Source organism: Lepus europaeus, chromosome 19 (assembly GCF_033115175.1).
Source record: "Lepus europaeus isolate LE1 chromosome 19, mLepTim1.pri, whole genome shotgun sequence".
NCBI classification, from domain to species: Eukaryota; Metazoa; Chordata; class Mammalia; order Lagomorpha; family Leporidae; genus Lepus; species Lepus europaeus.
The window spans coordinates 9336961-9364419 of NC_084845.1; the positions used below are offsets into that span (position 1 = coordinate 9336961).

Consider the following 27459-nt stretch of genomic DNA (forward strand, 5'->3'; position numbering starts at 1 on the left):
GGTGTCAGCCTGCCCCAGCCCGCCCCGTTGCCCACGCCCTTCCTGCCAAAGCTGAGCGGCTGGTACATCGGGAGGCGACAGAGCTGGCAGGCTACCGGGGGGTGGGGGAGGACGGTGCTGGCCGGACCGGTTCCTGGTGGCCTCGCGTCTGCCCACCGGGCCAGGGGCCACGAGCGCCCGCCAGCCCCTGGCTGCCTCCCTGTGCCTCTCGGTAGCAGTGGGGCAGTGAGGCACTGGGCTCTTCTGGATGGGGACTCTGGTCTGGCGGAGATGACCCAGATCTGGAAGGATCTAGAAGAACCGGATAGGTCTGGCTGTAAAACCAGCGCCACCACCTCCTTGAAGGGGGATGTGTTTAGTCGCTTTTAGGATTGTGTTTCCTTTCAAATTTTACTTTTCATTCTATTTGAAAGCAGAGAGACAGACACAGAGAGAGATCGCTCCTGCTGGTTCGCTCCCCACATGCCAGCAGCAGCCAGGCGCAGGCCAGGCCAAAGCATCGGAACCATGGCACCAAATGCCCACGCCTGCACAGGGCCCTTGAACAAGTCCTTCTGGGCCAGTGGTTCACTCCCCAAAATGCCTGCACAGCCAGGCGGAAGCCAGGAGCCCAGAGCTCCTTGCGGGTCTCCCACCTGCGTGGCCCAGGGACCCAAGCACTTGGGCCCTCACTGTTGCCTCCCAGGGTGAGCGTCGGCAGGGAGCGGGGTCGGAGACTCCCGCCCTTGGATGCGGGCTGTGCTGAGCGCCCGCCCCTAGCACGCGGTTAGAATAATCCGGCCATCCAGTGCCGTGATCCGCGGTTCCCGCCGTGTCCCTGGCACACAGGTGCTCAGCAGATCACTCAGTAGATCCCTCAGTAGATCCCAAGCCTGACCTGGGCTGAGCCGAGGGAGCGCTGGAGCCTTCGGTTTGGCGGTGGCGGAGAGGCTGGCGCTTCCTGGCTGGGGAGGCGAAGCAGCCCCGCGCCCCGGGTGGGCGGGGAGGGGGAGGCCCCATCCAGCCCCCCCCTCCAGCCCTCCAGGGGGCGTGGTCTGAGCGGCTCCCCCCCCAACGCAGGCGCCCCGCTCCGGCCGGCACCATGGACAGCGAGGCTTTCCAGCACACGCGGGACCTCCTGGACCTGAACTTCCAGTGTGAGCGCGGGGCTGGCGGGTGCGGGGACGGGGCGCTCGGGGGCAGGGGCGGGGGGTTTGACCACGCGCTCCCGCCCGCCCAGCGCTGGCCATGAAGCACATGGACTTGAAGCAGATGGAGCTGGACACGGCGGCGGCCAAGGTGGACGAACTGACCAAGCAGCTGGAATCGCTGTGGTCAGACTCGCCGGCAAATCCCAGCCCACAGGCGGGCGCCGCCCCCAGGGTGAGCCTGGTCCCCACCTTGACCCCCAACCCCAGCTTCTCTCCACTCCCCGCCCCTGCACGCCCCCCAACCCCAGCCTTCCACTGATGTCTGCCCTGAACCTTTACCGTCCCGGCCCGCCCGCAGCTGCCCCGGTACAGCTCCAGCCCGGTCCCCGAGCCTTTCGGCAGCCGAGGGTGCCCCCGGAAAGCCGACAACGCAGACACCTCGTTCGGACGCTCTGAGAGTGCCCCGACCCTGCACCCCTACAGCCCGCTGTCCCCCAAGGGCCGCCCGTCGTCGCCGCGCACCCCGCTCTACTTGCAGCCGGACGCCTACGGCAGCCTGGACCGCGCGCCCTCGCCCCGGCCCCGCGCCTTCGACGGCGCGGGCAGCCCCCTGGGTCGCGCGCCTTCCCCGCGGCCCGGCTCGGGCCCGCTCCGCCAGCAGGGGCCCCCCGCGCCCTTCGACTTCTTGGGTCGCGCGGGCTCCCCGCGGGGCAGCCCTCTGGCCGAAGGGCCCCAGGCCTTCTTCCCGGAGCGCGGACCCTCGCCGCGCCCGGCCGGCGCCGCCTACGACGCTCCGGCTGCCTTCGGGAGCCCCCTGCTGGGCGCGGGCGGCAGCGCCTTCGCCCCGCCGCTGCGCGCGCAAGGTGAGCCCCGGCGCGGAGCGCGGGGCCGGGAGCTGGGCCGCCCGGGCTGCCCGCGCCCTCACGGCCTCTGCCTCGCCCCCAGACGACCTGACCCTGCGCCGGCGGCCCCCCAAAGCCTGGAACGAGTCCGACCTGGACGTAGCCTACGAGAAGAAGACCTCGCAGACGGCGAGCTACGAACGTGAGTGATGGAACAGCCGGGGATCCGCTGCAGAGGGGCCCCCTGGAGCCTAACGTCTCCCGCCTCGCCTCGCAGGTCTGGATGTCTTCTCGCGGCCCGCCTCGCCGGGCCTGCAGCTGCTGCCGTGGCGAGAGAGCAGCCTGGACGGGCTGGGAGCCTCCGGCAAGGTGAGGGGCGGGGGAGGCTGAGCCGGGGAAGACCGACCTCCGCGCCCTCCACCGTCCGCCTCTTCCTTCTTTACCCTGCATGGCCACCCCCTGCCCCGTCCCTCACCCCCTGCTCTCCCTCCGCCCCCTCTTTCCCCTGTCCAGGACAACCTCACCAGCGCCACCCTGCCCCGCAATTACAAGGTCTCCCCTCTGGCCAACGACAGGCGCTCGGATGCGGGCAGCTACCGCCGCTCGCTGGGCTCCACGGGGCCGTCGGGCACTCTGCCCCGCAGCTGGCAGCCGGTCAGCCGCATCCCCATGCCCCCGGCCAGCCCCCAGCCGCGCGCCCCGCGCCAGCGCCCCATCCCCCTCAGCATGATATTCAAGCTCCAGAACGCCTTCTGGGAGCACGGCGCCAGCAGGGCCATGCTCCATGGCTCCCCCGTCTTCACGCGAGCACCCCCTCCCAAGATAGCCCCCCAGCCCCAGGCGCCCCCACAGCCCCAGCCCCAGCCCCAGCCCCAGCCACCTCCCCAGCCCCAGCCCCAGCCCCAGCCCCAGCCCCAGCCACAACAGCAGCCCCAGCCGCAGCCCCCTACCCCAGGCCCCCAGGCCCCCCAACAGACCTGGCCCGCCATGAACGAAGGTGAGTCAGCAGTGGGGACCCCAAAGGGCTGGGTGAAGGGAGGACGGATGGCGGGGAGCTGGCTGCCCCTTGCTGAGAGCTAGAGGGGCCGGGGTGTCCGCTCCGGAGCCAGGGAAAGCTCCATGGGGAGTGGGGAGCCTGGGGCCGGAGACGTCTTCTATCTGCTGGTTCACACCCCCAAATGGCTGCAACAGCCGGCGCTGGGCTGATCTGAAGCCAGGAGCTTCTTCCGGGTCTCCCACGTGGGTGCAGGGGCCCAAGCACCTGGGCCATCCTCCACTCGAGAGGGGGCAAGGAAGTGTGTGTGGGGTCTCGTAGGGGTTGGGGATCTAGGCACGGGGTCTCATAGGGGTGGGGGAGCTAGGCGTGGGGTCTTGTAGGGGTGGGGGAGCTAGGCGCAGGGTCTCGTAGGGGTGGGGGAGCTAGGCGTGGGGTCTCGTAGGGGTTGGGGATCTAGGCGCGGGGTCTCGTAGGGGTGGGGGAGCTAGGCGCGGGGTCTCGTAGGGGTGGGGGAGCTAGGCGCGGGGTCTCGTAGGGGTGGGGGAGCTAGGCGCGGGGTCTCGTAGGGGTGGGGGAGCTAGGCGCGGGGTCTCGTAGGGGTGGGGGAGCTAGGTCTTTGACAGGGCTCTTGCTCCTAGGCGCCCCCAAGCCCACCTCCGAGCTGGAGCCGGAGCCAGAGCTGGAGGGGCTTCTGACTCCCGCGCTGGAGGCCGGAGATGTCGACGAAGGCCCTGTGGCTCGGCCGCTCAGCCCCACGCGGCTGCAGCCGGCGCTGCCCCCTGAGGCGCAGTCGGTGCCCGAGCTGGAGGAGGTGGCCCGGGTGCTGGCGGAGATCCCTCGGCCCCTCAAGCGCAGGGGCTCCATGGAGCAGAGCCCCACCGTGGCCCTGCCGCCCACCCACAAGAAGCAGTACCAGCAGATCATCAGCCGCCTCTTCCATCGGCACGGCGGCCCGGGGCCCGGGGGGCCAGAGCCGGAGCTGGCCCCCATCACCGAGGGGTCCGAGGCCAGGGCAGGGCCCCCTGCGCCCGCCCCGCCGGCTCCCATCCCACCCCCAGCGCCGCCCCAGAGCAGCCCCCCGGAGCAGCCACAGAGCCTGGTGAGTAACTCAGGAGCCGGGGTTTGCTGGTGTGCGGATCCCGACTCCGTGGCCGGTGCCCGATACGGGGCCGCAGGTCAGTGGCTCCAGTGAGACAGAAGCCGACTCTGCTGCCGCTTCTTTAACTGATTTATTTGAAAGGCAGAGAGCGAGAGAGAGAGAGAGAGAGAGAGAGAGAGAGGTCTTCCAGCTGCAGAAAGTGGAGCAGCTGGGACCCAGCCGGGGCCCATAGGGGATGCAGGCCCTGCAGGTGGGTGGCTTAACCACAGTGCCGGGCCCAGGAATTGAGTAACTGGTTTTCGTAGTCATTGCCCTAAAAGCCATCAACTCTGGCCTCCCTTGTCTGGGGGGGGGGGGGTGGGGGGGGTGACGGGGGTGCGGGCGGTCGCTCCGAGCCGCTGAGGGGCCCGCGCGTCCCGCAGGAGATGCGATCGGTGCTGCGGAAGGCGGGTTCCCCGCGCAAGGCCCGGCGCGCGCGCCTCAACCCGCTCGTGCTGCTGCTGGACGCCGCGCTGACCGGGGAGCTGGAGGTGGTGCAGCAGGCGGTGAAGGAGGTGAGGCCGCGGGCGCGGGGCGGGCGCGGGGCGGCGGGGCGGGCGCGGGGCTGAGCCTCCCGCCCCGCCGGCCCCGCAGATGAACGACCCGAGTCAGCCCAACGAGGAGGGCATCACCGCCCTGCACAACGCCATCTGCGGCGCCAACTACCCCATCGTGGACTTCCTCATTGCCGCGGGCGCCAACGTCAACTCCCCCGACAGCCACGGCTGGTGAGCCGCGGGGCCCGGGGCGGGGCGGGGCGTGGCCCGTGCGTGTGCCCGCGTGCTCATCCCCGCCCCCGCGCCCAGGACCCCGCTGCACTGCGCGGCCTCGTGCAACGACACGGCCATCTGCACGGCGCTGGTGCAGCACGGCGCTGCCATCTTCGCCACCACGCTCAGCGACGGCGCCACGGCCATTGAGAAGTGCGACCCCTACCGCGAGGGCTACGCCGACTGCGCCACCTACCTGGCAGGTGCGGGGCCGGACGTGCGTGCAGGCTCTGTCCCCCACGGGGCAGCACTTCCGGGGAGGGGGCCCCTGTGGGGTGAGAGGCTGGGCAGCCCACGTGGCAGGTGGAAAGGGGGACACACGAGGTGACTTCCAGGTGGGCGGTGGGGCTGTGCCATTGAAGAAGGGATTCTCGCCTCCTGCCGGGGCCCAAGGGGCCAACACGGTGTCTACGGGGTGACACCAGGATACGAACCGTGTACCCTGCGGGCTGGAGGCCGCTGACCCTCCCGGGGAGCAGGTGGCCCGGCTGCCAGCCCCGGCGGCGGACTGAGGCGCTGGCTCCTGCCCCAGGCACCGGTAGCTTTGCAGGTGGCTGAGGCCCCTGTGGGGCGGGGCAGGGGGCGGGGCGAGGGCGGGCGGGGGGCGGGGCGAGGGCGGGCTGGGGGCGGGGCAGGGCCCGGGAAGTCCACGTCCGCGCGGCCGGCGTTCCGGCTTGACTCTCAGCGGCCCGCGCCGGGCGTCTTGCAGACGTAGAGCAGGGCATGGGCCTGATGCACGGCGGCGTGGTGTACGCACTCTGGGACTACAGCGCCGAGTTCGGGGACGAGCTGTCTTTCCGGGAGGGCGACCCGGTGACCGTGCTGCGGAGAGACGGGCCCGAGGAGACCGACTGGTGGTGGGCCTCGCTGCACGGTCAGGAGGGCTACGTGCCTCGCAACTACTTCGGGGTGAGCCCGCGGTGGGGCGTGGGGGGGGGGGGGAGGCAGACCCCGGGACAGGCCGGGGCCCCCACCAGGGCTGGCGCCTTGTCAGTGGTTGGTTGATGGATCCCGGGTTTTCGTGTGGTTCATGATTATGGCGATGGGGAGATTCTAGAAGAATCCCACCAGGAGGCTTCCGTTGGAGCCTGGGCAGGAGAGATTTCATCTGAGAGGTGGGCGGGCAGAAGGGGACCCCCTCCCCGGACAGGTGCGGTGGCAGGGCCAGGCCAGGGGGCTGCTCTGTGGCAGGTCCGGAGGAGACTCATGAAATCGCCCGTCTCAGCCAGCACTGCCCATCGGAAGGCGGGGGTGGGGGGGGAGCACTGGACGATGCTGGGGGGGGTTGAGGGGCAGGAGGGGAGCTCCTGGGTTCTGAGGGTGCCGTCCCCCTCAGCTCTTCCCCAGGGTGAAGCCACAGAGGAACAAGGTCTAGCAGGACAGATGGACGTCCCTCGAGGACACAGGAGCGGCCCCACACCTCCCGTCCTTTCATGCTGCCTTGACCTTGACCTGCGGGGCCGGTTCTCTGCCCTCCCACCAGCCCCGGGCACCAGGGCACCGCAGGCACCTGCCTTAGCGGTGGGACAGCCGGGGGCGGGGGGGCTCCCCGTCTCAGGGCAGGAGATGCCCCCACGCCATTTGCCAAAGGAGATCCGCCCAAAGTGCCTTCCACACGGGGCTGCCCCTGGCGGAGACTGGGGTGGGTGACCGCCAGCTGATGGCCCTGGGAGCCGCCCCCCTCCTCCCAGCAGCCTCTGGGCTGCCCAGTTAAGTGCCTTCCCAGAGCACTGTGTCTTTATAACACCGTGAGCAAAGTTTTCTTTATAAATAAAGGTAGTTTGCGCACAAGCGGCCTTCCTTCTCTTTGGATTCCGTTCTGACTTGCGATGCTGCGGTGTGGGCATGAGAGTCGCTGCTGTCTAAGGGATGTCTTTGTGCTGTTGTATGATACGTATCTGATAATTCCATCACCCGGGCTTTGTTGTCTGCTGACTCGCTCCCCTGGTGGATGGATCCCCTCGTGGGCGGTGGGTTCACGGAGGGCAAGATCGTCTTTGACAGGGCTGGGCCCGTGGGAAATGCACAAGACTGGTGCAGGGTGCGGCTCCCAGATGGTTCTCCTGTCCTGTGGCCCACGTTTGTCTTCTGTTACATAAACCTCTCCGGATCTTTAACCCTCCCAGAGTGTGCAGTAATGGGAAGTGGAGTCCAGAGCCAGAGCTGGGGATCCAACCCAGGCACTCCCACGCGGGCCACGGACACTTTTCTTTTTTAAAGATTCATTTCCTTATTAGAAAGGCGGAGTGACAGAGAGATCTTCCACCCACTGTTTCACTCCCCAAACGACCGTGACAGCCGGGCGGCGCCAGGTCAAAACCAGGGCCTGGAACTCCATCCGGGTCTCCCGCGTGGGTGCAGGGGCCCAGGCCCCCGGCGCCTCCGCTGCCTGCCCAGGCCGTTAGCAAGGAGCTGGATGGGAAGTGGAGCAGCCGGGACTGGAACCAGCGCTCACACGGGGTGCGGGCGGCACCAGCTTAACTGGCTGCGCCACAGCGCCGACTCCTGTATCTGGGTTCCAGGCTCGGCGTGTGTCTGCTCCTCTGACCTCCGTCTCAGCACGGATGTATTTTCTGTGGTTGCCGGCAGGCCACTGCAGACTTGCCGGCTTCAGTAACGCAAGTGGACCCTTGGCTGCTTCTGCACAGAGGCTGACGTGGTTGTCCCGGGGCCAGATCTCCCGGGGCCAGAATCAGGGCTGCGTCCGTCCGTCTGTCCTGTGGGCGCCCTTCCTCCTCCGGGCCCTGGGGGCTTCCGGGTTTCCACCGCGCCCGGAGACCTCGCCTTGCTCCTGGCTTCCCTCCGAGCTCGCTGGCCTGTGACACCTCTGCTGGCAGGCTGTCCCAGGCGGCTGGGCTGCTTCCCCGCCTTCTGCTCGCTGTCCAAGTCCAAGTTCGCTCCCTCGCTTGTAGGTTTCCGTTACAGCCGCCGCACTGAGGTCTGTCCCCATTTCTCGCTGCTACAGACGTGCAGGTTTCGACGACGGGAAAGGGGATTGGAAGACGGATGTAGGGGCAGCAGTTAGCCTAGCGGCTGCAACTCCAATGAGCACTCCTGCCTCTACATCACAGTGGGGGACCTGGGGTGGGTTCCTGGCTCTAGGTACTGACTCCAGCTTCCTGCTGGGGTAGACCCTGGCGGGCAGCAGTGATGGGCCAAGTGCCTGGGCCCTGCCAACCACCTGGGACACCCAGACTGAGTTCCTGGCCCCCAACTTTGGCCTGGCCCAGCCCTGACTGTTGCCGGCATTTGGGGAATGAACCAGCGGGTGGAAGTTCCCCATCTCTCCCTCTCCCTCTCCCTCTCCCTCTCCTTTTCCCTCTCCCTCTCTCCCTCTCCCTTTCTCCCTCTCCCTCCCTCTCTCTCTCTCTGCCTCGCTAGATAATTGATTAATTAAGGTACAGATGAGCTGTGCACTTAATGACCAGGACTTGAGCATCCAGGACTTCGGCAGCCTCGGGGGTCCTGCCACCAATCCCTGTTGTCGCTAGTGGGGGGCGACTGTACCAAAACCCAGGAGACTGAAAACACCAGGACTTTTCCTCCCGCCCAGTCTGGAGGCTCCAAGTTCAAAGTCAAGGCAGGAGCAGGGCTGTGCTCCTGGACCGACCCTCTGGGGGCCTCCTGCCCGCTGCTTCCAGCGTCCGGGAGCTCGGGGCACTCCTGGGCTTGTGGCCGTCTCATCACCCCCTCGGCCTCTGCCCTCCCAGGGCTGCTTCCCCTGGGGTCTGTGTTGCCTCCTCCCCCATGAGGATACAGTCTCATTGGAGTAAGGGGCGACTCCACTCCGGAGGGCCACCCTCCACGTGGGGGCATCTGCGGAGTCCCTGTTGCCACATTGGGTCACGGTCTCAGGTGCCACGGGCCAGCACTGCAGACACAACTCAGCCCGTCCCCCGGGCCACGTCCCCACCCCCTCCAGAGCCCCGGGGGCCGGGGGCCCTGCGGGGGCTGCGCATCCCTGCGTATGCACCTGCCTCCCCTCCACTGACCACAGGCAGCTTCGCCTGCAGGAGTGAGAGAGCCCTGTGGGCGTGGGGGGGTTCAGAGCCACGGACTGCAAAGAGTGGGGTCCTAGAAGGTGGACAAGTCCCAGACACAGCCTGTCCCCTGGTCCCACGGAGGGCCCACCGCCCGGCCACACCCTGGTTTCAGCCCCGAGCCACCTCCAGAACTTCAGGATGATTTTTATTATTTTTTTTATTTATTTATTTGAAAGGCAGAGTTACAGAGAGGGAGGGGCAGATCTTCCAACCACTCCTCAAATGGTTGCAGCAGCCAGGGCTGGGCCAGGCTGCAGCCAGGAGCCTGGAGCTCCATCCAGGTCCTCCACAAGGGTGCAGGGGCCCGAGCACCTGGCCCATCCGCTGCTGCCTTCCCAGGCGCATTTGCAGGGAGCTGGATCAGAAGTGGAGCAGCCGGGACCGGAGCCAGTTCTCATATGGGATGCCGGCCTGGAAGACAGCGGCTTAGTCCACTGCGTCACAAAGCCCCAGCATTCTTGGTTGTGAGATGTCCCCCCCCCCCCCCCGTTTATTCCTGCAGCGGAACCAGGGCTGGGGTGGGGAAGAAAAGAGGGTGGGCCTGACCCGGCCTGGAGAAATCAGGAGGCTTCCTGGAGGAAGGGTCTCTGTTCGCGAGCTCTCAGGAAGTGTGGGATGAATGAGTGAATGCGGCTAGGGAGGTAGCCTCCAACTCGGCGGGCCCTCCCAGTCCTGTCTCGCCTGCGCTCTGTGTTGCACCGGGCGGTTTGTTCCCCAGGCCCCGCTGGGCCAGGAGTTAGAGTCTCGCTCTCCTCTGCCCGCATCAGCCCCAGAATCCACCACGCACACAGGCACGGGCACCCAGGGAAACGCGGCTGCAGGGAGCTTGGGGCCGCTCCTCGTCCATCTGAGCCTGTGTTCTCTCTGCGGAGCGGGGATGATAGAGCACAGCCCCGGCACGCGGACCAGACAGTGCCGCCCCCCACCCACCAGCCTGGCCTCAGCCACCGACCGCTGGTCACACTCCCATGGGGCACCGCGAGTGAGGTCTGAGCTCAGAATCCAGGACCGGCCGTGTCCCCTCCCCTGCAAAGTCGCTCCCTCGGCAGACACGCCCCCCCGCCCCCCCCCCCCCCCCCCGGCCCTGCTGTGTGGTGGACCCGCAGCCAGGGAAGTGAACACCATAGCAGCCCTGAGGTTTGCAACAAAATAGATGGGTCTTACATGTTTATAGTCTTTCAGACTTCCATGGGCTCTGAAGACAAACAGGGCAGGGGAGGAGCCCGTGTGTGTGTGTGTGTGTGTGTGGAGGGGGGAGGGTTGGGGTTTAATCTGCTGGTCCAGGAAGACCTCACTGACAAGGTAACATCTGAGCAAAGACATAAAGGGGGGGCTGGTGGCCGGTGCTGTGGCATAGCAGGTAAAGCTGCTGTCTGTAGCACCGGCATCCCATATGGGCGCTGGTTCGAGTCCCGGCTGCTCCACTTCCCATCCAGCTCTCTGCTGTGGCCTGGGAAAGCAGTGGAGGATGGCCCAAGTCCTTGGGCCCCTGCACCCATGTGGGAGACCCGGAAGAAGGCTCCTGGCTCCTGGCTTCAGATCAGCGCAGCTCTGGCCGTTGTGGCCATTTGGAGAGTGAACCAGCAGTTGGAAGACCTCTCTCTCTGCCTCTGCCTCTCTGTAACTCTGACTTCCAAATAAATAAATAAATAAATAAATCTTAAAAAAATAAAAAGACATAAAGGGAAGGAGTCAGTGTGTGGCTGTCGGGGAAAGAGCGCTCCAAGCAGGTGCAAAGGGCCTGAGGTGGGATGTCCCCCGTGTGTGCTGGCAACGGCACGAGCTGGGGTGAGAGGAGGAGATGAGAGAGGCAAGGTGGGTGATGCGGGGGTGGGGACGAGCTGGTCAGGGAGGGTCTCCGGGGCAGCACAGGGTCCTGCTCTGGCCCTGCCTGCCCCTCCCCCAGCCTTCTTCCATCGGCTCTGAGCTCCAGCCACACACGCTGCCTCCCAGCACTGTCGGGTGTCGGCTCGCTTGCTGTCTCTTCCTTCCTTCCTTTAAAGATTATTTATTTGAAAGGCAGAGTTACAGAGAGACAGAGGCAGGGAGAGAGAGAGAGACAGAGAGGTCTTCCAACTGCTGGTTCACTCCCCAAATGGCCACAACGGCCAGAGCTGCGCCGATCCGAAGCCAGGAGCCAGGAGCTTCTTCCAGGTCCCCCACGTGGGTGCAGGGGCCCAAGGACTTGGGTCATCTTCCACTGCTTTCCCAGGCCATAGTGGAGAGCTGGACTGGAAGTGGAGCAGCCGGGACTCGAGCCAGCGCCCATGTGGGATGCCGGCACTGCAGGCGGTGGCTTCACCCGCTACGCCACAGCGCCGGCCCCTAGCACTGGTTTTATGACCTCTCTCTGGAATGCCCTCTCTACTCCCCTCATCCATCCTCTCTGGCAGATTCCCTCCTTCTCGTCCTTCTCGGCTCTGCCAAGGCTCCAAGCCCACTTCTGGGAAGCTGCCCCGAGCGCTCTGGCCGGGGAGAGCCGCAGGCTGCCTGTGAGAAGCCTTGATCGGGAATTTTCGGGATTTCCTGAGATGCACCTGTCCTGTTTTTCAGTATGTTTAACTTCCGTTCTTTGCAGACAGGAACCAGGGCTGCGCTGGTCACCATCGGGTCCCAGGCTTGTTGGACACATAGGAGCTGGCAGTGCGGTAGGAGCTGAGCCCACCCGTCACTGTGGATGTGGGCTAAGCATCCCTTGCGCTGTAGCTGTTCTAACCGCGCCTACTTTGCACAAGACAAAGTGCAGAGAAGCGAAGCGACTTGGTGAGGGGCGCACATTCCCGACCCGGCTGGTCTGGATTCAGAGCGCACACCTTGGCCACGCAACCACGCTGCCTGCTTGGAAACACAGTACCCGGCCCCGGCAGGCGCTCAGTAACTGGGAGGAGCAGTCTGCACGTCGTTTATCCCACACAACAAGTACGCAGCAAGTAGTTTATAAACGCATGCCTGTGTGGTGCGGCGGAGCCACTGCTAACTTGTGCAGCCCGAAGGGGCTCCCCAGGTCCCCCGTCATCCTCCCCTAAACTCTCTTCGCACAGGAGGAGCGAATCTTGACTAATTGGATCGAGTCTCTCGGCGCTCTTCCTTCCACGCTTTGTTCTTGGTTCTCGGCAATCCTCAGTGACGCCTCCGGCACCGCCTCTCCCCAGAGCTTTTCCCTCCCAGCTCCGTGCGCACGCGCGGTATTCCTATTGGCTCCCGCCTAATAGAGTGACGGGCGGTATCAGCCAATGGCGCCGAGAAGAAGTTGGAGCGGGCCCGCGAGGACGCCTCACAACCCCGCCTCTTACTGAATATTCATAAGGGAGGCGAGTGGACGCCGCTGCACGCCGCGGCCGGCGCCATGAAGTGAGCCGGGGTTCGGGGGTCGCGGTTAAGCGGGAAGGCTCGGGGCGTCTGAAAGATGAAAGGCGGGCCGGGGGGCGCGCCCGAGGCCCCGGGGAGGGCGAGGGGAGGCTCGCAGGGTGGAGTGGGGGGTACCTGGGGGCCGGCGGGGTGGTAACGCGGATGGGTGCGATGAGACCCGAGGCTCTCCGGAGGCCGCGGGCAGCCCGGCCACCCGGGTCGGGGAGGCTGCAGGGAGGCCGCGGGCTCGCGGACTGACCGGCCGCCCCCGCCGCCAGGCTCAACGTGGACGGGCTGCTGGTCTACTTCCCGTACGACTACATCTACCCGGAGCAGTTCTCCTACATGCTGGAGCTCAAACGCACGCTGGACGCCAAGGTGGGCGGGACGTCTGGAAGCGTCCCGGCTGGGTCGCCCCTTGGTTAGGAAAACCTAACTCTGGAGTCAGCTGCCCGGGCAAGCCTTCTGACCTCCGACCCCACGGTGTCCGCCCGGGTGGCATCGGGGGAGCGGCAGCGCCTGCTTGGCTGGGTGTCGTGGGGGTGTCGGACGGCTTGACAGTGGCTGCAGAGGGTGTCCCAGCGGCGGGGCGGGGTGGGGCGGTGTTAGAAGCCACAGGTGCTGCCGGAATCCAACAGCGCACAGCCAGGTCTTGAGAAGCACACAGATCTCTCATCTGCTGTGTCGCCTCCCCCAAATGTCTGCAGCAGCCAGGGCTGGGCCAGGCTGGGGCCAGGAGCCCACAACTCCCTCTGGACCTCCCACACGGGTGGGGCAGGGACCCAAGTACTTGAGCCATCGTCGGCTGTCCCCCCCACCTCCCAGGGGAAGCCGGACCAGAGCAGAGTAGCCGGGGCTGTAACCCGGCTCTTGGCCGTGGGATGTGGGTGTCCCGTGCGGCACTTAGCCACTGTGCCAGCTCCGGCTCCCAGGGCCATTTTGGAGATTAGGGTGCTGTGGCCCCGAGGGGTGCAGGTTCCTGTCCAAGACCAGGAGGTGGCAGGAATGGGGCTCAACCCCACTGCCCTCAGGGGCCAGGCTCACAACTGCTAGTTTGTAGGAAGTTGCATTTGGGGGAGGGTCCCAGGGTTTGTGTCCCCAGTCTTATATTTTTCTGTAAGATTTATTTAGTCATTTATTTGAAAGACAAAGTGATGGCAAGGTTTTCCAGTCACTGGTTCACTCCCCAAATTGCTGCAACAGCCAGGGCCGGGCCAGGCCAAGAGCCAGGAGCTCCATCTGGGTCTCCCGCATGGGTGCAGGGGCCCAAGGACTTGGGCCATCTTCTACTGCTTTCCCAGGCCACAGCAGAGAGCTGGATCAGAAGTGGAGCAGCTGGGACTCGAACCAGTGCTCTGACACGGGGCGCTAGCATTGCAGGCAGGACTCTAGCCACGGCTCCAGCCACTCCCCGAGGTTCTGAGTTCTGTGTGCTGTCTCTCCCACCCTCCTGCCCCCAACACCCAGGGTCACGGTGTCCTGGAGATGCCCTCGGGCACTGGGAAGACGGTGTCGCTGTTGGCCCTGATCATGGCTTACCAGCGGGTGAGTGACCCCCGAGCCCGTGGGGAGGGTGGGGCGGAGGGGCCAGACGGGGGCTGAGGCCACTTGTGCCGGCAGGCGCGGCCGCTGGACGTGACCAAGCTCATCTACTGCTCCAGGACCGTGCCGGAGATCGAGAAGGTGAGCTGGGAGGTGGGGGGCCTGCAGGGAGGCCGGGCCTGTGGGGAGCTGGGAGGTGGGGGGGGCCTGCAGTGAGGCCGGGCGTGTCTGGGAGGTGGGGGGGGCTGCAGTGAGGCCGGGTGTGTGTGGGAGGTGGGGGGGCCTGCAGTGAGGCCGGGCCTGTGGGGAGCTGGGAGGTGGGGGGGGCCTGCAGTGAGGCTGGGCGTGTCTGGGAGGTGGGGGGGCCTGCAGTGAGGCCAGGCGTGTGTGGAGCTGGAAGGTGGGGGGGGCCTGCAGTGAGGCCGGGCGTGTGGGGAGCTGGGAGGTGGGGGGGCCTGCAGTGAGGCCAGGCGTGTCTGGGAGGTGGGGGGCCTGCAGTGAGGCCGGGCATGTGGGGAGCTGGGAGGTGGGGGGGGCCTGCACTGAGGCTGGTCCCTGGCCCCGCCCTCTGGAGCAGGTGATCGAGGAGCTCCGTAAGCTGCTCAGCTTCTACGAGAAGCAGGAGGGCGAGAAGCTGCCGTTCCTGGGGCTGGCCCTGAGCTCCCGCAAGAACCTGTGCATTCACCCCGAGGTGCGTCCGCGTCGTCCCCTCCCCTAAGCCCTGGGGTGGAGGTCCCTCCGGTCACAAGTCCTGGATCCCCAGAGCAGGGGCTGTGCCGGGAGTCTGTCACATTGGGACCATCGCTCCTGTTGCCGGCAGGCACACCCCAGGCCGCCGCCTCACTGGCCCCTGCCAGCTCCTGGAATCCGGATGGGGCCGGGCCGGGCTGAAGCCAGGAGCCAGGAACTCATTCTGGGGCTCCCATATGCGTAACAGAGACCCAAGGGGTCGAGCTAGCACCTGCTGCCTCCCGGGGTGCACATGAGCAGGGAGCTGGACTTGGGAGCAGAGCCGGGACTCGAACCCAGGCCCTGCAATACGGGCGTCCCAGGGGGCGTCTTGACAATTGCACCGAACTCCTGCCCCAATCTGTGTTTTTAAAACATTAAGTCTTCATCTTTATTTATTTATTTCAGATTAATTTTATTTATTTCAAAGGCGGAATTACAGAGAGAGGCAGGGTCAGGGATACCTTCCATCCACAGGTTCATTCCCCCAATGGCTGCAATGACCAGAACTGGTCCAGGCTGAAGCCAGGACTCCATCCGGGTCTCCCGCACGGGTGCAGGGGCTGCTTTCCCAGGGGCACTAGCAGGGAGCTGGACCGGAAGCGGAGCAGCCGGGGCTCTGGTATGGGATGCCGGTGCCCGTGCCGGGGCCTTCCTCTAGAAGACAGGCTGAGGGTGGGCGCTTCACCCGGGAGAGTTAAAGCGCACGGAGCCTTGGCGAGTGCGGGGAGCAGAGGGGGCTTTGCCTCCTGCCTTGAGCTGCCCTGGCCCCACTCCCCCACCCAAGGCTCTGGGGGACCAGCGTCTGCTGACAGCACAGGGGAGGCCCACGCAGCCGCCCTGGTCTGCCCGTGCCGTCCCCTCCGTCTTCCCTCCCATGCGTTACTTCTCACATTTGAGGGGACCTGAAAGAGCCGTGGGAGAACGGAATTGAAAGATCAATTTACGTTGGTGCAAAAAAGTTTTTTGAAATCTATGCAGTTCATACGCATGTTCCATTTTTTTTTAAGATTTATTTATTTGAAAGGCTGAGTTATAGAAAGAGAGAGGGCCCGCGCCGCGGCTCACCAGGCTAATCCTCAGCCTGTGGCGCCAGCACACCGGGTTCTAGTCCCGGTTGGGGCGCCGGATTCTATCCCGGTTGCCCCTCTTCCAGGCCAGCTCTCTGCTATGGCCCGGGAAGGCAGTGGAGGATGGCCCAAGTGCTTGGGCCCTGCTCCCGCATGGGAGACCAGGAGGAAGCACCTGGCTCCTGGCTTCAGATCGGCGCAGTGTGCCAGCCGTAGCGGCCATTGGGTGAACCAACGGAAGGAAGACCTTTCTCTGTCTCTCTCTCTCTCTCACTGTCTAATTCTGCCTGTCCAAAAAAAAAAAAAGAGAGGTGTCTTCCATCTGCTGGTTCACTCCTCCAATGGCCACAGCGGCTGGAGCTGGGCCCATCTCCCATCTGAAGCCGGGAGCCATTGCAGCCAGCACTCTGCTTCTGCCTCTCTGTGACTCTGCCTTTCAAGTTAAAGGAAAAAAAAAATCGCCGGCGCCATGGCTCACTAGGCTAATCCTCCGCCTTGCGGCGCCGGCACACCGGGTTCTAGTCCCGGTCGGGGCACTGATCCTGTCCCGGTTGCCCCTCTTCCAGGCCAGCTCTCTGCTGTGGCCAGGGAGTGCAGTGGAGGATGGCCCAAGTGCTTGGGCCCTGCACCCCATGGGAGACCAGGAGAAGCACCTGGCTCCTGCCATCGGATCAGCCTACCGCGGCGGCCATTGGAGGGTGAACCAACGGCAAAAGGAAGACCTTTCTCTCTGTCTCCCTCTACTGTCCACTCTGCCTGTCAAAAAAAAAAAAAAAAAAAAGATGCCTCCTGGGATGCCCACGTCCTGTATCGCAGGGCCTGGGTTCGACTCCCAGCTCTGCTTCTGATTCCAGCTTCCTGCTGACGCGCACCCTGGGAGGCAGCTCAGGCGCTTGGGTCTCTGTTCCCGGGTGGGAGACCCTGGCCACTGGGCATCTGGGGAGCGAACCTGCAGATGGGAGACATCCGTATCTATCTCTATACCCCTGCCCCAGTCTGGCTATGTGTCTTCAAATAAATAGAAATTTAGGGGCTTTCATTTTCTTTTGAAAGATTTCTTTATTTGAAAGGCAGAGTTAGAAGCAGATCAGAGAGAGAGAGAGAGAGAGGTCTTCCACCCGCTGCTTCACTCCCCAGATGGCTACAACAGCCAGAGCTGTGCTGATCCAAAGCCAGGAGCCAGGAGCTTCTTCCGGGTCTCCCACGCAGGTGCAGGGGCCCAAGCACCTGGGCCATCTTCCACTGCCTTCCCAGGCCACAGCAGAGAGCTGGATCGGAAGTGGAGCAGCCGGGACACGGACCAGCACCCATGTGGGAGGCCGGCACTGCAGACGGCCCCTGGGGCTATCATGCACACAGATCAAGCCGCCATCAGTGATGCTTGCGTCCCAGGAGTGGTAGCTAGAAGTCCAGTGGCAGTTTCTGATCCAGCTCCCTACTAAGGCACCTGAGAAAGTCGCTCATGCTGCCCCATGTGCCTGGGCCCCTGCAGCCGGATGGAGTTCCAGACTCCTGACTTTGGCCTGGCCATTGTAGCTGTCCGGGGAGTGAACCAGCACATGGAAAACATCTCCAACTCTCTCTCTCTGCCTTCGGGAAGTACAGGTTGAGTGTGTCTAATCCCGAAGTTGCAACACTTCAACTTTGAAACTGAGTGCCAGTAGGGTGGCTCAAGGGGAAACCCCAGGTCTGGCCTCAGGAGGTGTCACTCATGGGTCGCAGCGCCTTCGGGCTGCGCGTGCGAGGGGGCTCTGAAGCGTCCCTGGGGCTCCCAGGCCCAAGACCCCTCCTTCCAGTCCTCAGCAGTCTGAAATCGGCACACGGTGTCCCCACCTTCCCAGGTCCGGGCTCACCCAGCTGCGGGTGGGGGGGCGGCTCGGGCTGTCCAGAGCCCAGCCTGCCCCTGCGGGGCGTGGAGGCCGGCTTCGAGGAGGGGCCGTGCCTGTGGCCTGCGTCAGCGCCTCCGTGTCCCCCGCCCCAGGTGACGCCGCTGCGCTTCGGAAAGGACGTTGATGGGAAGTGCCACAGCCTCACGGCCTCCTACATTCGGGCGCAGTACCAGCAGGACGCCAGCCGGCCCCACTGCCGCTTCTACGAGGTGCCCGGGGCTCAGCCCGAGGCGGGCAGGCCAGGACAGCCGGGCGGCCACACCCCTGACCCCGCCCCTCTCGCCCACCCAGGAGTTCGATGCCCATGGGCGCCAGGTGCCCCTCCCTGCCGGCATCTACAACCTGGATGACCTGAAGGCCCTGGGGCAGCGCCAGGGCTGGTGCCCCTACTTCCTCGCCCGGTACTCGGTGAGGGGCTGGCAGGGTAGGCGCAGGGGCGGCGGGCAGCACCCCCGTCCGGCCGCCCCTGTGTGTGGGGGCCCGGATCTGGCCTCTCTGCCTGGGAGGGAGCGAGGAGGCCCTGAGGCCCAGCTGACGCTGGCTCCCCGGCCCCCAGATCCTGCACGCCAACGTGGTGGTCTACAGCTACCACTACCTCCTGGACCCCAAGATCGCCGACCTGGTGTCCAAGGAGCTGGCCCGCAAGGCCGTGGTGGTCTTTGATGAGGCCCACAACATCGGTGAGGACAGAGCCAGGCCGGCGGTGACGCCAGCACGCACGCGCACACGCACCCCAGCACCCCACCACCACCACGGGAGCCGCGCTGAGCCCGCCCCTCGCCTTGCTCCCCACAGACAACGTCTGCATCGACTCCATGAGCGTCAACCTCACGCGCCGCACCCTGGACCGCTGCCAGGGCAACCTGGAGACGCTGCAGAAGACGGTGCTGAGGTGGGCGCAGCTGGCGGACCCTGCTCCTGCCCCAGCCCCGCCCCTGCCCCGCTCCTGCCCATGCCCCCCCCCCCCGCCCGCCCCAGCCCAGCCCAGCCCCTGCCTCAGCCCAGCCCCGCCCCTGCCCCGCCTCAGCCCCGCCCCTGCCCCAGCCCCAGCCCCAGCCCCAGCCCACCCGGTGCCCGTGCTGTCCCCGCAGGATCAAGGAGACAGACGAGCAGCGCTTGCGGGACGAGTACCGGCGCCTGGTGGAGGGGCTGCGGGAGGCCAGCGTGGCCCGGGAGACCGACGCCCACCTGGCCAACCCGGTGCTGCCGGACGAGGTGCTGCAAGGTGAGGCCCTGCAGCTGCGTGGCCTCGCGCCCCCGCGGCCCCCGCTGACCCCGGCCCCCGCTGACCCCCGCCCCGCTCCCCGCAGAGGCCGTGCCCGGCTCCATCCGCACGGCCGAGCACTTCCTGGGCTTCCTGCGGAGGCTGCTGGAGTTCGTCAAGTGGCGCCTGCGCGTGCAGCACGTGGTGCAGGAGAGCCCGCCCGCCTTCCTGAGCAGCCTGGCCCAGCGCGTGTGCATCCAGCGCAAGCCGCTCAGGTGAGCCGGGGGGGCGGGGCTGGGCGGGCGTGGGCGGGGCCTGCTGCGTGGCCAGTGCCTGTGTCTGCCGGGCTCTTCCCGCTGTCCCGGGTGGGTCCTGGTCCTCTGGCCGCACTTTCCTCTCTGTGGGGTGGGTCAGAGGCAGCACCTCTGCCTCCCTGGTCGGGGTTAAGTGAGAGTAGCCATGCTGCCCACCCACCCCCCTGGCCCTGGGCTCTAACCATCCGTCCCAGGTCTCGTGGCGTGGAGTGATGTGGGTGAGGACGCGGGGCTCTGACCGAACCCTCTGCGGGGGGCAGCCCTGGGCGGCTTTGCTCACCTCCCCTGGCCGAGCAGGGGCCTCATGAGGACAGAGCGGGTCTGGGTCACTCAGCACCTATTCCCACATGCCTGCTCCGGCCTAGGGACCCAGCGCTGGCTGAGACAGCCCATGGCGCCTCCAGGCATCCCGATGGTGATGGGCGGGGAGAGGTAGGACGAGCCAGGCTGCAAGAGGTGAGCCCTGGAGGCAGGTTTTAAGGTCCCACTGCCCGCCTGGCGCCGGCCCGCCCGGCCTCAGCAGGGGCCCAGCGCCGTGGTTGCCCTGCCCAGGACCACCAGCAGCTGTGTGTGATCGTTGTGTGCTCTGCCCACGGGCTGTGATGCCCCTGTACAAGCCCGAGGGGCTGTGCAGAGGCTGCGTGAGCCCTGTGTCGGGCGGGGCCCTGGCGGCGGCTGTGTGCGGCTGCCCCATGTGGGACAAAGGCAGGAGCGGTCACTCACCCGCGAGGCGGGCGGGGCCCTGGTCCACTCCTGGCTCCGCCCCAGCAGCCCCTGCGCCGCCCCCAGGTTCTGCGCCGAGCGCCTGCGCTCCCTGCTGCACACCCTGGAGATCGCCGACCTGGCCGATTTCTCCCCCCTCACCCTCCTTGCCAACTTCGCCACGCTCGTCAGCACCTACGCCAAGGGTGAGCTCCCCTCTGTCAGCGCAGCCGGGCTGGCCCCGGGCTTGAACCCTCGGGGCCTTGGGGCTGGGCCCAATTCAGAGGCTCCACGGAGCCACAGGTGATTGCCTGAGATTTTTATTTATGTATTGAAAGAGTGACAGAGGAAGGAGGAAGAGAGAGAGAGAGAGAGAGAGAGAGAGAGGAGAGGTCTTCCATCTGCTGGTTCACTCCCGAGATGACCACAACAGCCAGGGCTGGGCCAGGAGCCGGGAGCTTCCTCCTGGTCTCCCACGCGGGTGCAGGGCCCAAGCACTTCGGCCATCCTCCGCTGCTTTCCCTGGCACATTGGCAGGGAGCTGGGTCAGAGGTGGAGTAGCCGGGACTCGAACCAGTGCCGTACGGGAAGCCGGCGCTGCAGGCGGCGGCTTTACCCGCTGCACCACACTGGGTCCTGCCTGCCTTTTTGTCTTAATTCTCGGTGGAAAGGCAGAGGTGGATCCAGGGCGCCCCCAAGTGCTGGAGTCACCGCCTGCTGCCTCCTGGGGTGCGAGCAGGCACTTGAACAGGGTGTGGGTGCCCCGAGCGCGTGGCCGCCCCGCTCGGACAGCCTGGGAGCGAGCCCGGTGCTCAGACCTGTGTCTCCTGGGCCCCCCCGGGGACTTGGTAGCTGTGCGCCCTGTGGCACTGGGGAGCCATGGCAGGTTCTGAACGAGGGAGGTGCTAGGTCGGCTTTGTGCCTGAGGAAGAGGCTTCTGGCAGGGTGGGGGGCAGGAGCGGAGGAGCCTGGGCCGCGTGGCAGCAGTGACCACGCCCGCAGCCCAGGGTCTCACCGCCTGTGCCTGCCCGCTGCAGGCTTCACCATCATCATTGAGCCCTTCGACGACCGGACCCCCACCATCGCCAACCCCGTCCTGCACTTCAGGTGAGTGCCCGCCTGGGCGGGGGGCCTGGCCCCTCGGACCCAGTGCTCACAGCCCCGCCTGCTCCCTGCAGCTGCATGGACGCCTCGCTGGCCATCAAACCCGTGTTCGAGCGCTTCCAGTCAGTCATCATCACGTCGGGGGTGAGGACGCTGTCCCCACCGGCCCCACCCCCACGGGACAGGGGTGCACGCCACCCTGCTGAGGCCCCTCCTCCCATCCCCGCTGGCCCCGCCCCCATGGGGCAGAGGTGCCCGCCGCCCCGCTGAGGCCCCTCCTGTCCCTGTCCAGACGCTGTCCCCGCTGGACATCTACCCCAAGATCCTGGACTTCCACCCCGTCACCATGGCAACCTTCACCATGACGCTGGCCCGGGTCTGCCTCTGCCCCATGGTGCGTAGGGAGAGCGGGCTAAGGGCCTCCCCAACCTGGGCTCAGCCTGGGGTGCCCTGAGGACGAGGGGAGGGAGCCGAGTAAGAGCCGAGTGGCCCCGCCCTGGCCTGCTCCTCTGTAAACTGGGCCCCAGCCTGGCGCCCAGCGTGTGTTGGAGCCCAGGGCTCACCGGGAGGAGGGAGGCCTTTTGGGGTGTGCCTCAGCCCCTCCTTGTGGCAGGGGGGCTGAGCAGCGGCCCCCAGGGGCCTGGGGAGGCCTCTGCGCGGACCTCGGCCCGGTGCTGCCCTTAAACTGCGTGCCAAGCTCAAAACAAGCGGGGGACTTGGCCCTGTCCTTTGAAGGCCACGGCCAGTCCTGAACACGCAGGCAGCCCCGCGACGCGTCCTGGGGCCGGCTGCGGTGTCGCCGCTGGGTGGGCGTGCGTAGGAGTGCCGGGACCGCGCCCGGTGCCCACAGTGCCAGCGACGGGGTAGCTGCTTCCCCTCCCCCTCTTGCTCCCCCCAGATCGTCGGCCGCGGCAACGACCAGGTGGCCATCAGCTCCAAGTTCGAGAGTCGGGAAGACATGGGTAGGCGCCTGCACGGTGGCTGTGGGGTCCCCAGGCCCTGGGTGGGGGCCTCCACTGCGGGCACCCCTAACTTGATGGGGTGGGAGGGTGAACAGCCCTGGAGCCGGCCTTGGCAGGGTTTCTGGGCACCCCAAGTTCAGGGGGTGGGGCCAACGTGTGACCCCACGCAGCTGTGATCCGGAACTATGGGAACCTGCTGCTGGAGATGTCGGCCGTGGTCCCCGATGGCATCGTGGCCTTCTTCACCAGCTACCAGTACATGGAGAGCACCGTGGCCTCGTGGTACGAGCAGGTAGGCGCCCCCGGCCTGCTGGGGACACCAAGGAGACACAGGGCTTGCCGCAGCTGGGCCCTGGGCTGTCCACAGGGTGTGGATGGGCGGGGGACTGCCCCGTGCTGCCTCGGGGACGCCTGGCCCAGCTCGCAGCACTGGGTGGAGCAGACCTCTTTGGGGAGGAGAGAACCTGGCCGAGCCCTGTACCAGGGGATGGTGGGAGAAGGCCACTCATCGCCCGCGGCCAGGACCATGGCCTTGTCCTCGGGCAAGGTGGCTGCGACCCCAAGGTCTGCCCCCACCGAGGCCTTTTGGGCCCCTGGAAACCTCGGCTGCCCTAGGGCCCCTGGTTCAGCCAGCTAGTGCACGTGGGGGGTGAGTTCCTAGGGCCTCCCGTCAGTGCCTGCGGGAATCCCAGTGTAGCCTCTGATTGGCTCTATCGGGCTTTCAGTCAGCCCCTCCACCAATCACTGGCCAGGGGTGTCCTGATTGACACACAGAATTGTCCGAGGGGCAGGCGGAGGCCCAGGGGCTGGGCGAGCTGTGTGGTTGTGGCGGCGGCCGGGCCCTGACCTCGCGGGCGTCCTGGCTCAGGGCATCCTTGAGAACATCCAGAGGAACAAGCTGCTCTTCATCGAGACCCAGGACGGCGCCGAGACCAGCGTCGCCCTGGAGAAGTACCAGGAGGTGAGCGGGCCGGGCCGCGGGGCGGGCACCAGCGGGCGGCGCCAGGCCGCGGCTCACGCCTCCCCCGCCCCCAGGCCTGCGAGAACGGCCGCGGGGCCATCCTGCTCTCGGTGGCCCGGGGCAAGGTGTCCGAGGGCATCGACTTCGGTGAGTGGAGCGCTGTGTTCGGGCAGGGGCCGCCCCCGTGCCCCGGCCGGCGCCGTGCCTAACCCCCTCGCCCGGCCCGCAGTGCACCACTACGGGCGGGCCGTCATCATGTTCGGCGTCCCCTACGTCTACACGCAGAGCCGCATCCTCAAGGTGGGTCCCGGGGGGCAGGGGCGGCGCGGGCCGGGCAGCGGGTGGGGCAGCGGGCGGGGCAGTGGCCAGCTCCGGCCTCCTCGCCCAGGCGCGGCTGGAGTACCTGCGGGACCAGTTCCAGATCCGGGAGAACGACTTCCTCACCTTCGACGCCATGCGCCACGCGGCCCAGTGCGTGGGCCGGGCCATCCGGGGCAAGACCGACTACGGCCTCATGGTGTTCGCAGACAAGGTCCGCCCCGCGCCTTCCGGAGCGGGAGGGGGAGGTCGCGGGGGCAGAGGGCGCCGGGTCCCCCCTCCCACCGCCCCCCCGGGCCTGACGCCGCCCCCCTCATCTTGCTCCAAGCGGTTTGCTCGGGCGGACAAGCGGGGAAAGCTGCCTCGCTGGATCCAGGAGCACCTGACGGACGCCAACCTGAACCTGACTGTGGACGAGGGTGTCCAGGTCGCCAAGTACTTCCTGCGGCAGATGGCACAGCCCTTCCACCGGGTACGGCCTGGCCACCCCTCCTCCAGGAAGGGCCCTGGGGTTGCTGCGGCCAGCGCCGATGTTTGCAAACAGCCTGTCCCGGCCCCGCAGGAGGACCAGCTGGGCCTGTCCCTGCTCAGCCTGGAGCAGCTGGAGTCGGAGGAGACGCTGCGGCGGATCGAGCAGATCGCTCAGCAGCTGTGAGCCCGGGCCCGCTAGGCCGTGGGGTGCCTCCCGCGCTCCCGGGCCTGCAGGAAGCTCAGGCCGACGCCTCAGGGACTGCAGAGCCTTTAATCGCAGGGGGATCCCCGCCTCACCCCCCGAGTCCTGCCGAGACGCCAGGGCCCACGAGGTCCGGCCTCACCGGGGGCTCAGGTCCTGGGTGCTGGTGCTGAGGGTCCTCGGGGCCTCGCTCAGGCGCCAGCTGTGGACCTGGGGACGGCACAGCGGTTGGAGGGGGAGGAGGGGCGGGCACAGCCCCCCCACCCCCGCCCAGCCCCTCACCTGCGGCTGAGTGCCCGCGGCCCGGGGCCCGGCTGTGGGCAGTGTGTTGAGCGACACAGCTCTCTTCATCCTGCAGGGGGCCACAGGACACGGTGTCTCCCAGGGGGTCAGCCGTGAGGGCCAGGGGGCTCACACCGCCCCCGCACCCACACTCACCCAGCAGTCCCTGCGGGGCCCTCGCCACGCAGCCGCGAGACCAGCTTCTCACTCCCGCGCCGGATGGACTCGCGGAGCTTGGAGAAGGAGCTGCTCCTGCGCAGGGCCTGCGGGGCCGGAGTCAGGGGTCAGGGGTCAGCGCTCAGTGCATCCCCTGCCTGGCCCGGGCCACGCCCCGGCTCACCTGCTGTTCCGCGTGGTCACCAGCGGTGCCTGTGCTGGGGGCTCCTGGGGACGGATGCCAACAGTGAGGGAGGGGTCTGTCCCCCCGTGGCCGTAGGGGTGGGGCGGGGCTCACCGAGCGGGGCGGGCAGCTGCTCCCGGTGTAGGATCTCCTTGTACAGCGCCTCTGCCTGCTCGTACTTGTTCTGCTTCAGGTAGGCCGATGCCTGCGGGGTGCAGGGCTCAGAACCCCGGCCCCGCTGCCTGCCGGGGGACCTAGGGCAGGGGACTGCCTGCCTCCTGCTCCCCGGGGGCCAGAGCCAGTCTCCTCGTGCCTCAGCCCCCCCCCCGGGGGGGGGCACTGGAACGAACAATAAAACCTCTGCCTGCCTCGTGGCCCCGCGGCTGCCTCCTCTCTCGGCGCCCTCACCAGGTTGTTCTTGGTCTTGGCCACGTTGGGGTCCTGGGGGCCGCCCAGGGCCTCGTAGATGTGGAGGGCGCGCGCGTAGTGGCGCTCCACGTCCTCAAACTTGCCCTGGTTCTGGCAGAGCAGGGCCAGGTTGTTGAGCTGCTTGGCCACATCCGGGTGGTCGGCGCCCAGGACCTGGGAGGCGGGGGTCAGAGGTCAGATGCGGAGCTCCTGGGAGACCCAGGGGGGTAGCACATGGGATGAGGGGTCTGGGGTTCCCAACGTGAGCTGCGCGGCGACAAAGGCCAGCGGGGTGAGGGTCACAGCGCAGGAGGGCGGGACCTTCTCACGGATCTCCAGCGCGCGCTGGCACAGGGGCTCTGCCTCCCGGTACCGTCCCCGCTTCCCGTACAGAACAGCCAGGTTGTTGAGAGTGGCGGCCACCTGTGGCGGGCGAGGAGGCCGGGGTTAGAGGGGGCGGGCATCCGGGCCAGTGATGGGGCCCAAGCATGTGGGCCATCCTCTGCTGCTTTCCCAGGCCACAGCAGAGAGCTGGGTCGGAAGTGGAGCAGCTGGGACTTGAACCGGCGTCCATAGAGGATGCTGGCGCCGCAGCAGTGGCCCCAACCCTGCCTTTGAAATGACCTAGCAGAGGGGCAGGCACGGCCCCCCCTCTCCCTGGGGTCCCCACTCACCGCGGGGTGCTCTGGGCCCAGCGTCTGCTCCCGGATCTGCAGGGCGTCCTGCAGGAGGTCTGTGGCCTCCTTGTACTTGTTCTGGTCCCTGAGGAGTGGGGAGGGGTGGGGCTGCTGGGACTGGGCCAGTGCCCTTTGGGGGTCACCCCCACAACCCAGCGCCTGCACCCCCAGACCTGTGCCAAGCCCCTGAACTCCTCTGCTGGGGGCCCTGGGGCCCTCCCCTGGCCACAGCTGCTCCCACTTCCACCCACCAACAGCCCGCGGCGTGCTCACCTGTACACCAGGGCCAGGATGTTGAGCATGGTGGCCACGTCGGGGTGGCAGTGCCCGGAGCTGCGCTCCAGGTCCTCCAGGGCCTGGCGGCACAGGGGCACGGCCACCTCGTAGCGGCCCTGCCCAGCGTACTGGATCACCAAGTTGTGCAGGGTCCGCAGCCGTGCGGGGATCTCATAGCCGCCCTGCTGAGCTGCCGCCGTGCCCACAGCCTCGGAGCCTGGGGGAGGCAGGCACCGAGTCACCCCGGGCCCCAGAACAGCCTCCGACCAACCCGTGGGAGGCGTCCCGGCCTGGGGTCGGGGTGCAGAGCCCGCCTGGCTTCCGGCGCTGTAGCCCACGTGTGTGCCCGGCGCCCCAGCCTCAGCCTTACCTGCCCGCCATCACCCTGCTGGTAGCGGCCACCTGCTGCGTCTGCCCTAGCCCCCCACGGCCCCCCACCACGCCTGGGGCCCACACCCACCTCTCCGCTCCTCCTCCTCACTGGGGAACAGGGAGGCCAGGCTGTCTCGGCGAGGGGGGGACTCTGGCCGCTGTGGGCAGGACAGGAAAAGGAGGTGTATGGGGGGGACACCGAGTCTGCCTCAAGGTCTGGGGGGCGCTGCCCTGGAGCCTAAGGGGCCTCCCGGCAGCATGGGGGATCAGGGGCTCCGTGGATCCGATGCGGGCCTGCCCCCCCCCCCATGCACCTGGCTCTCCGCGGGCGGCTCGTACTGCCGCAGCTGGCCCAGGAACTCCAGGTGGCCCTTCTCCTCCTCCAGCTGGGCCACGGCCTCCTCGCTGGCCCGCAGCCGCCGCTGCGTCTCCTCCAGCTCCTCCCGCAGCCACGCGTTCTCCTGGGCCAGGCGCCGGGCCTGCGCCCGCAGCCGCCGCCTCTCTGCCTCCAGCGCACCCACGTGTGCCGACAGGGCCAGCAGCATCTGCGAGGGGTGGGGGCCATGGGGCTGGATCCCACCCGCCCCACCCCGGGCCCCCAGACTCTGCCAGTGCGGCTCAGGTGGCCCCTGCCCCGGTGACCCCAGAGGCTCCCCAGGACCCTCGCTCAGGGGCCCGCCCCTCCCCCTGGCCCGAGTGCCCCTCGTACCTGCGCCTCGCCCAGCCCCAGCTCGAGGGCCTCCAGCGAGTGGTTCACCACCTGCTGCTTTTCTTCGAGCAGCTCCGAGCCGGCCACGGGCCCCGGGCCCGCCAGGGCCTCGGCCAGGCGCCCGGCCAGGCCGCGGTGCTCGGCCCGCAGGGCCTCCAGCCCCTGCACCACCTGCCGCGTCTGCCGCACCAGCTCCTCAGGGCTCAGGCGCTCCGGGCTCAGCCCTGCGCTTCCGGGCGCTGCCACCTGCACGGACATGGCTGCTCCTGGGGCAGGGGTGGGGGTGGGGGGCTCATGTCAAGGCCCCCGGCCAGCAGGATCCCTGCCATTGGTCCATCCCAGCCATGCCGCCATGCCCTGTCCATCCTGCTCTTACACCTGCGGGGCAGCCCCCGGTTAGCCAAGACCAGGCACACAGCCCGCTGGCTCCGGGGTCCATGCCTGACCAGGATCTGGCTGCCCTGGGGAGCAGCGGCCCCCTGCTGCGGGGCAAGTGGGCGGGGCGTGTGGAGGCGGCAGCCCGGCCGTGAGCTCATTCTTAGGGTGTTTTTGTTGGGAACCAGTCGGACCACTGGGGCTGGGCTGGGCTGGGCTGGGGCCTGGTGGGAGGAGAGGGTTGGGGCACCGGAAGCAGAGGAGGCCTCTGGGTTGAAAAGACT

At 67.2% G+C, this 27459-nt stretch overlaps 3 protein-coding genes across 3 annotated transcripts; 2 read left to right on the forward strand and 1 right to left on the reverse strand.

The window, feature by feature from the left end:
• Window positions 1-1062: 1062 nt before the first annotated feature.
• Window positions 1063-6668, forward strand: PPP1R13L (protein phosphatase 1 regulatory subunit 13 like). Its single transcript, XM_062177270.1, has 12 exons — window positions 1063-1136; window positions 1220-1362; window positions 1489-1993; window positions 2076-2174; window positions 2250-2341; window positions 2486-2969; window positions 3608-4068; window positions 4491-4622; window positions 4702-4835; window positions 4914-5080; window positions 5587-5786; window positions 6214-6668. The coding sequence occupies exons 1-12, from the start codon at window positions 1082-1084 to the stop codon at window positions 6250-6252; spliced, it is 2511 nt and encodes an 836-aa protein (XP_062033254.1). The 5' UTR covers window positions 1063-1081; the 3' UTR covers window positions 6253-6668.
• A 5564-nt stretch (window positions 6669-12232) lies between these two features.
• Window positions 12233-24726, forward strand: ERCC2 (ERCC excision repair 2, TFIIH core complex helicase subunit). Its single transcript, XM_062176343.1, has 23 exons — window positions 12233-12271; window positions 12547-12646; window positions 13736-13813; window positions 13889-13951; window positions 14388-14501; window positions 17591-17707; window positions 17790-17906; window positions 18055-18178; window positions 18294-18390; window positions 18590-18723; window positions 18809-18977; window positions 19806-19924; window positions 20756-20825; window positions 20897-20966; window positions 21115-21216; window positions 21721-21784; window positions 21955-22076; window positions 22653-22745; window positions 22820-22892; window positions 22975-23045; window positions 23134-23277; window positions 23392-23535; window positions 23626-24726. Exons 1-23 carry the CDS (start codon window positions 12267-12269, stop codon window positions 23716-23718), a joined length of 2283 nt encoding a protein of 760 aa, XP_062032327.1. The 5' UTR covers window positions 12233-12266; the 3' UTR covers window positions 23719-24726.
• Window positions 23875-27061, reverse strand: KLC3 (kinesin light chain 3). The gene is made up of 12 exons (XM_062176344.1): window positions 26801-27061; window positions 26406-26636; window positions 26180-26249; window positions 25717-25936; window positions 25441-25528; window positions 25088-25189; window positions 24767-24940; window positions 24473-24563; window positions 24359-24402; window positions 24175-24281; window positions 24019-24088; window positions 23875-23946 (listed from the first exon to the last, which is right to left on the reverse strand). The coding sequence occupies exons 1-12, from the start codon at window positions 27056-27058 to the stop codon at window positions 23875-23877; spliced, it is 1527 nt and encodes a 508-aa protein (XP_062032328.1). The 5' UTR covers window positions 27059-27061.
• Between the last annotated feature and the right edge of the window lie 398 nt (window positions 27062-27459).

Coding starts and splice junctions, on each gene's coding strand:
- PPP1R13L (XM_062177270.1), top strand. CDS start 1,082: ATGGACAGCGAGGCTTTCCAGCACACGCGGGACCTCCTGGACCTGAAC. Junction 5,081..5,586: donor CTGCGCCACCTACCTGGCAG/GTGCGGGGCCGG, acceptor GGCGTCTTGCAG/ACGTAGAGCAGGGCATGGGC. Junction 5,787..6,213: donor TGCCTCGCAACTACTTCGGG/GTGAGCCCGCGG, acceptor CGTCCCCCTCAG/CTCTTCCCCAGGGTGAAGCC.
- ERCC2 (XM_062176343.1), top strand. Junction 13,814..13,888: donor TGATCATGGCTTACCAGCGG/GTGAGTGACCCC, acceptor TTGTGCCGGCAG/GCGCGGCCGCTGGACGTGAC. Junction 18,724..18,808: donor GCCGGACGAGGTGCTGCAAG/GTGAGGCCCTGC, acceptor CGCTCCCCGCAG/AGGCCGTGCCCGGCTCCATC.
- KLC3 (XM_062176344.1), bottom strand. CDS start 27,058: ATGTCCGTGCAGGTGGCAGCGCCCGGAAGCGCAGGGCTGAGCCCGGAG. Junction 26,637..26,800: donor TGGGGCTGGGCGAGGCGCAG/GTACGAGGGGCA, acceptor CACCCCTCGCAG/ATGCTGCTGGCCCTGTCGGC. Junction 24,089..24,174: donor GGCCCCGCAGGGACTGCTGG/GTGAGTGTGGGT, acceptor GGCCCCCTGCAG/GATGAAGAGAGCTGTGTCGC.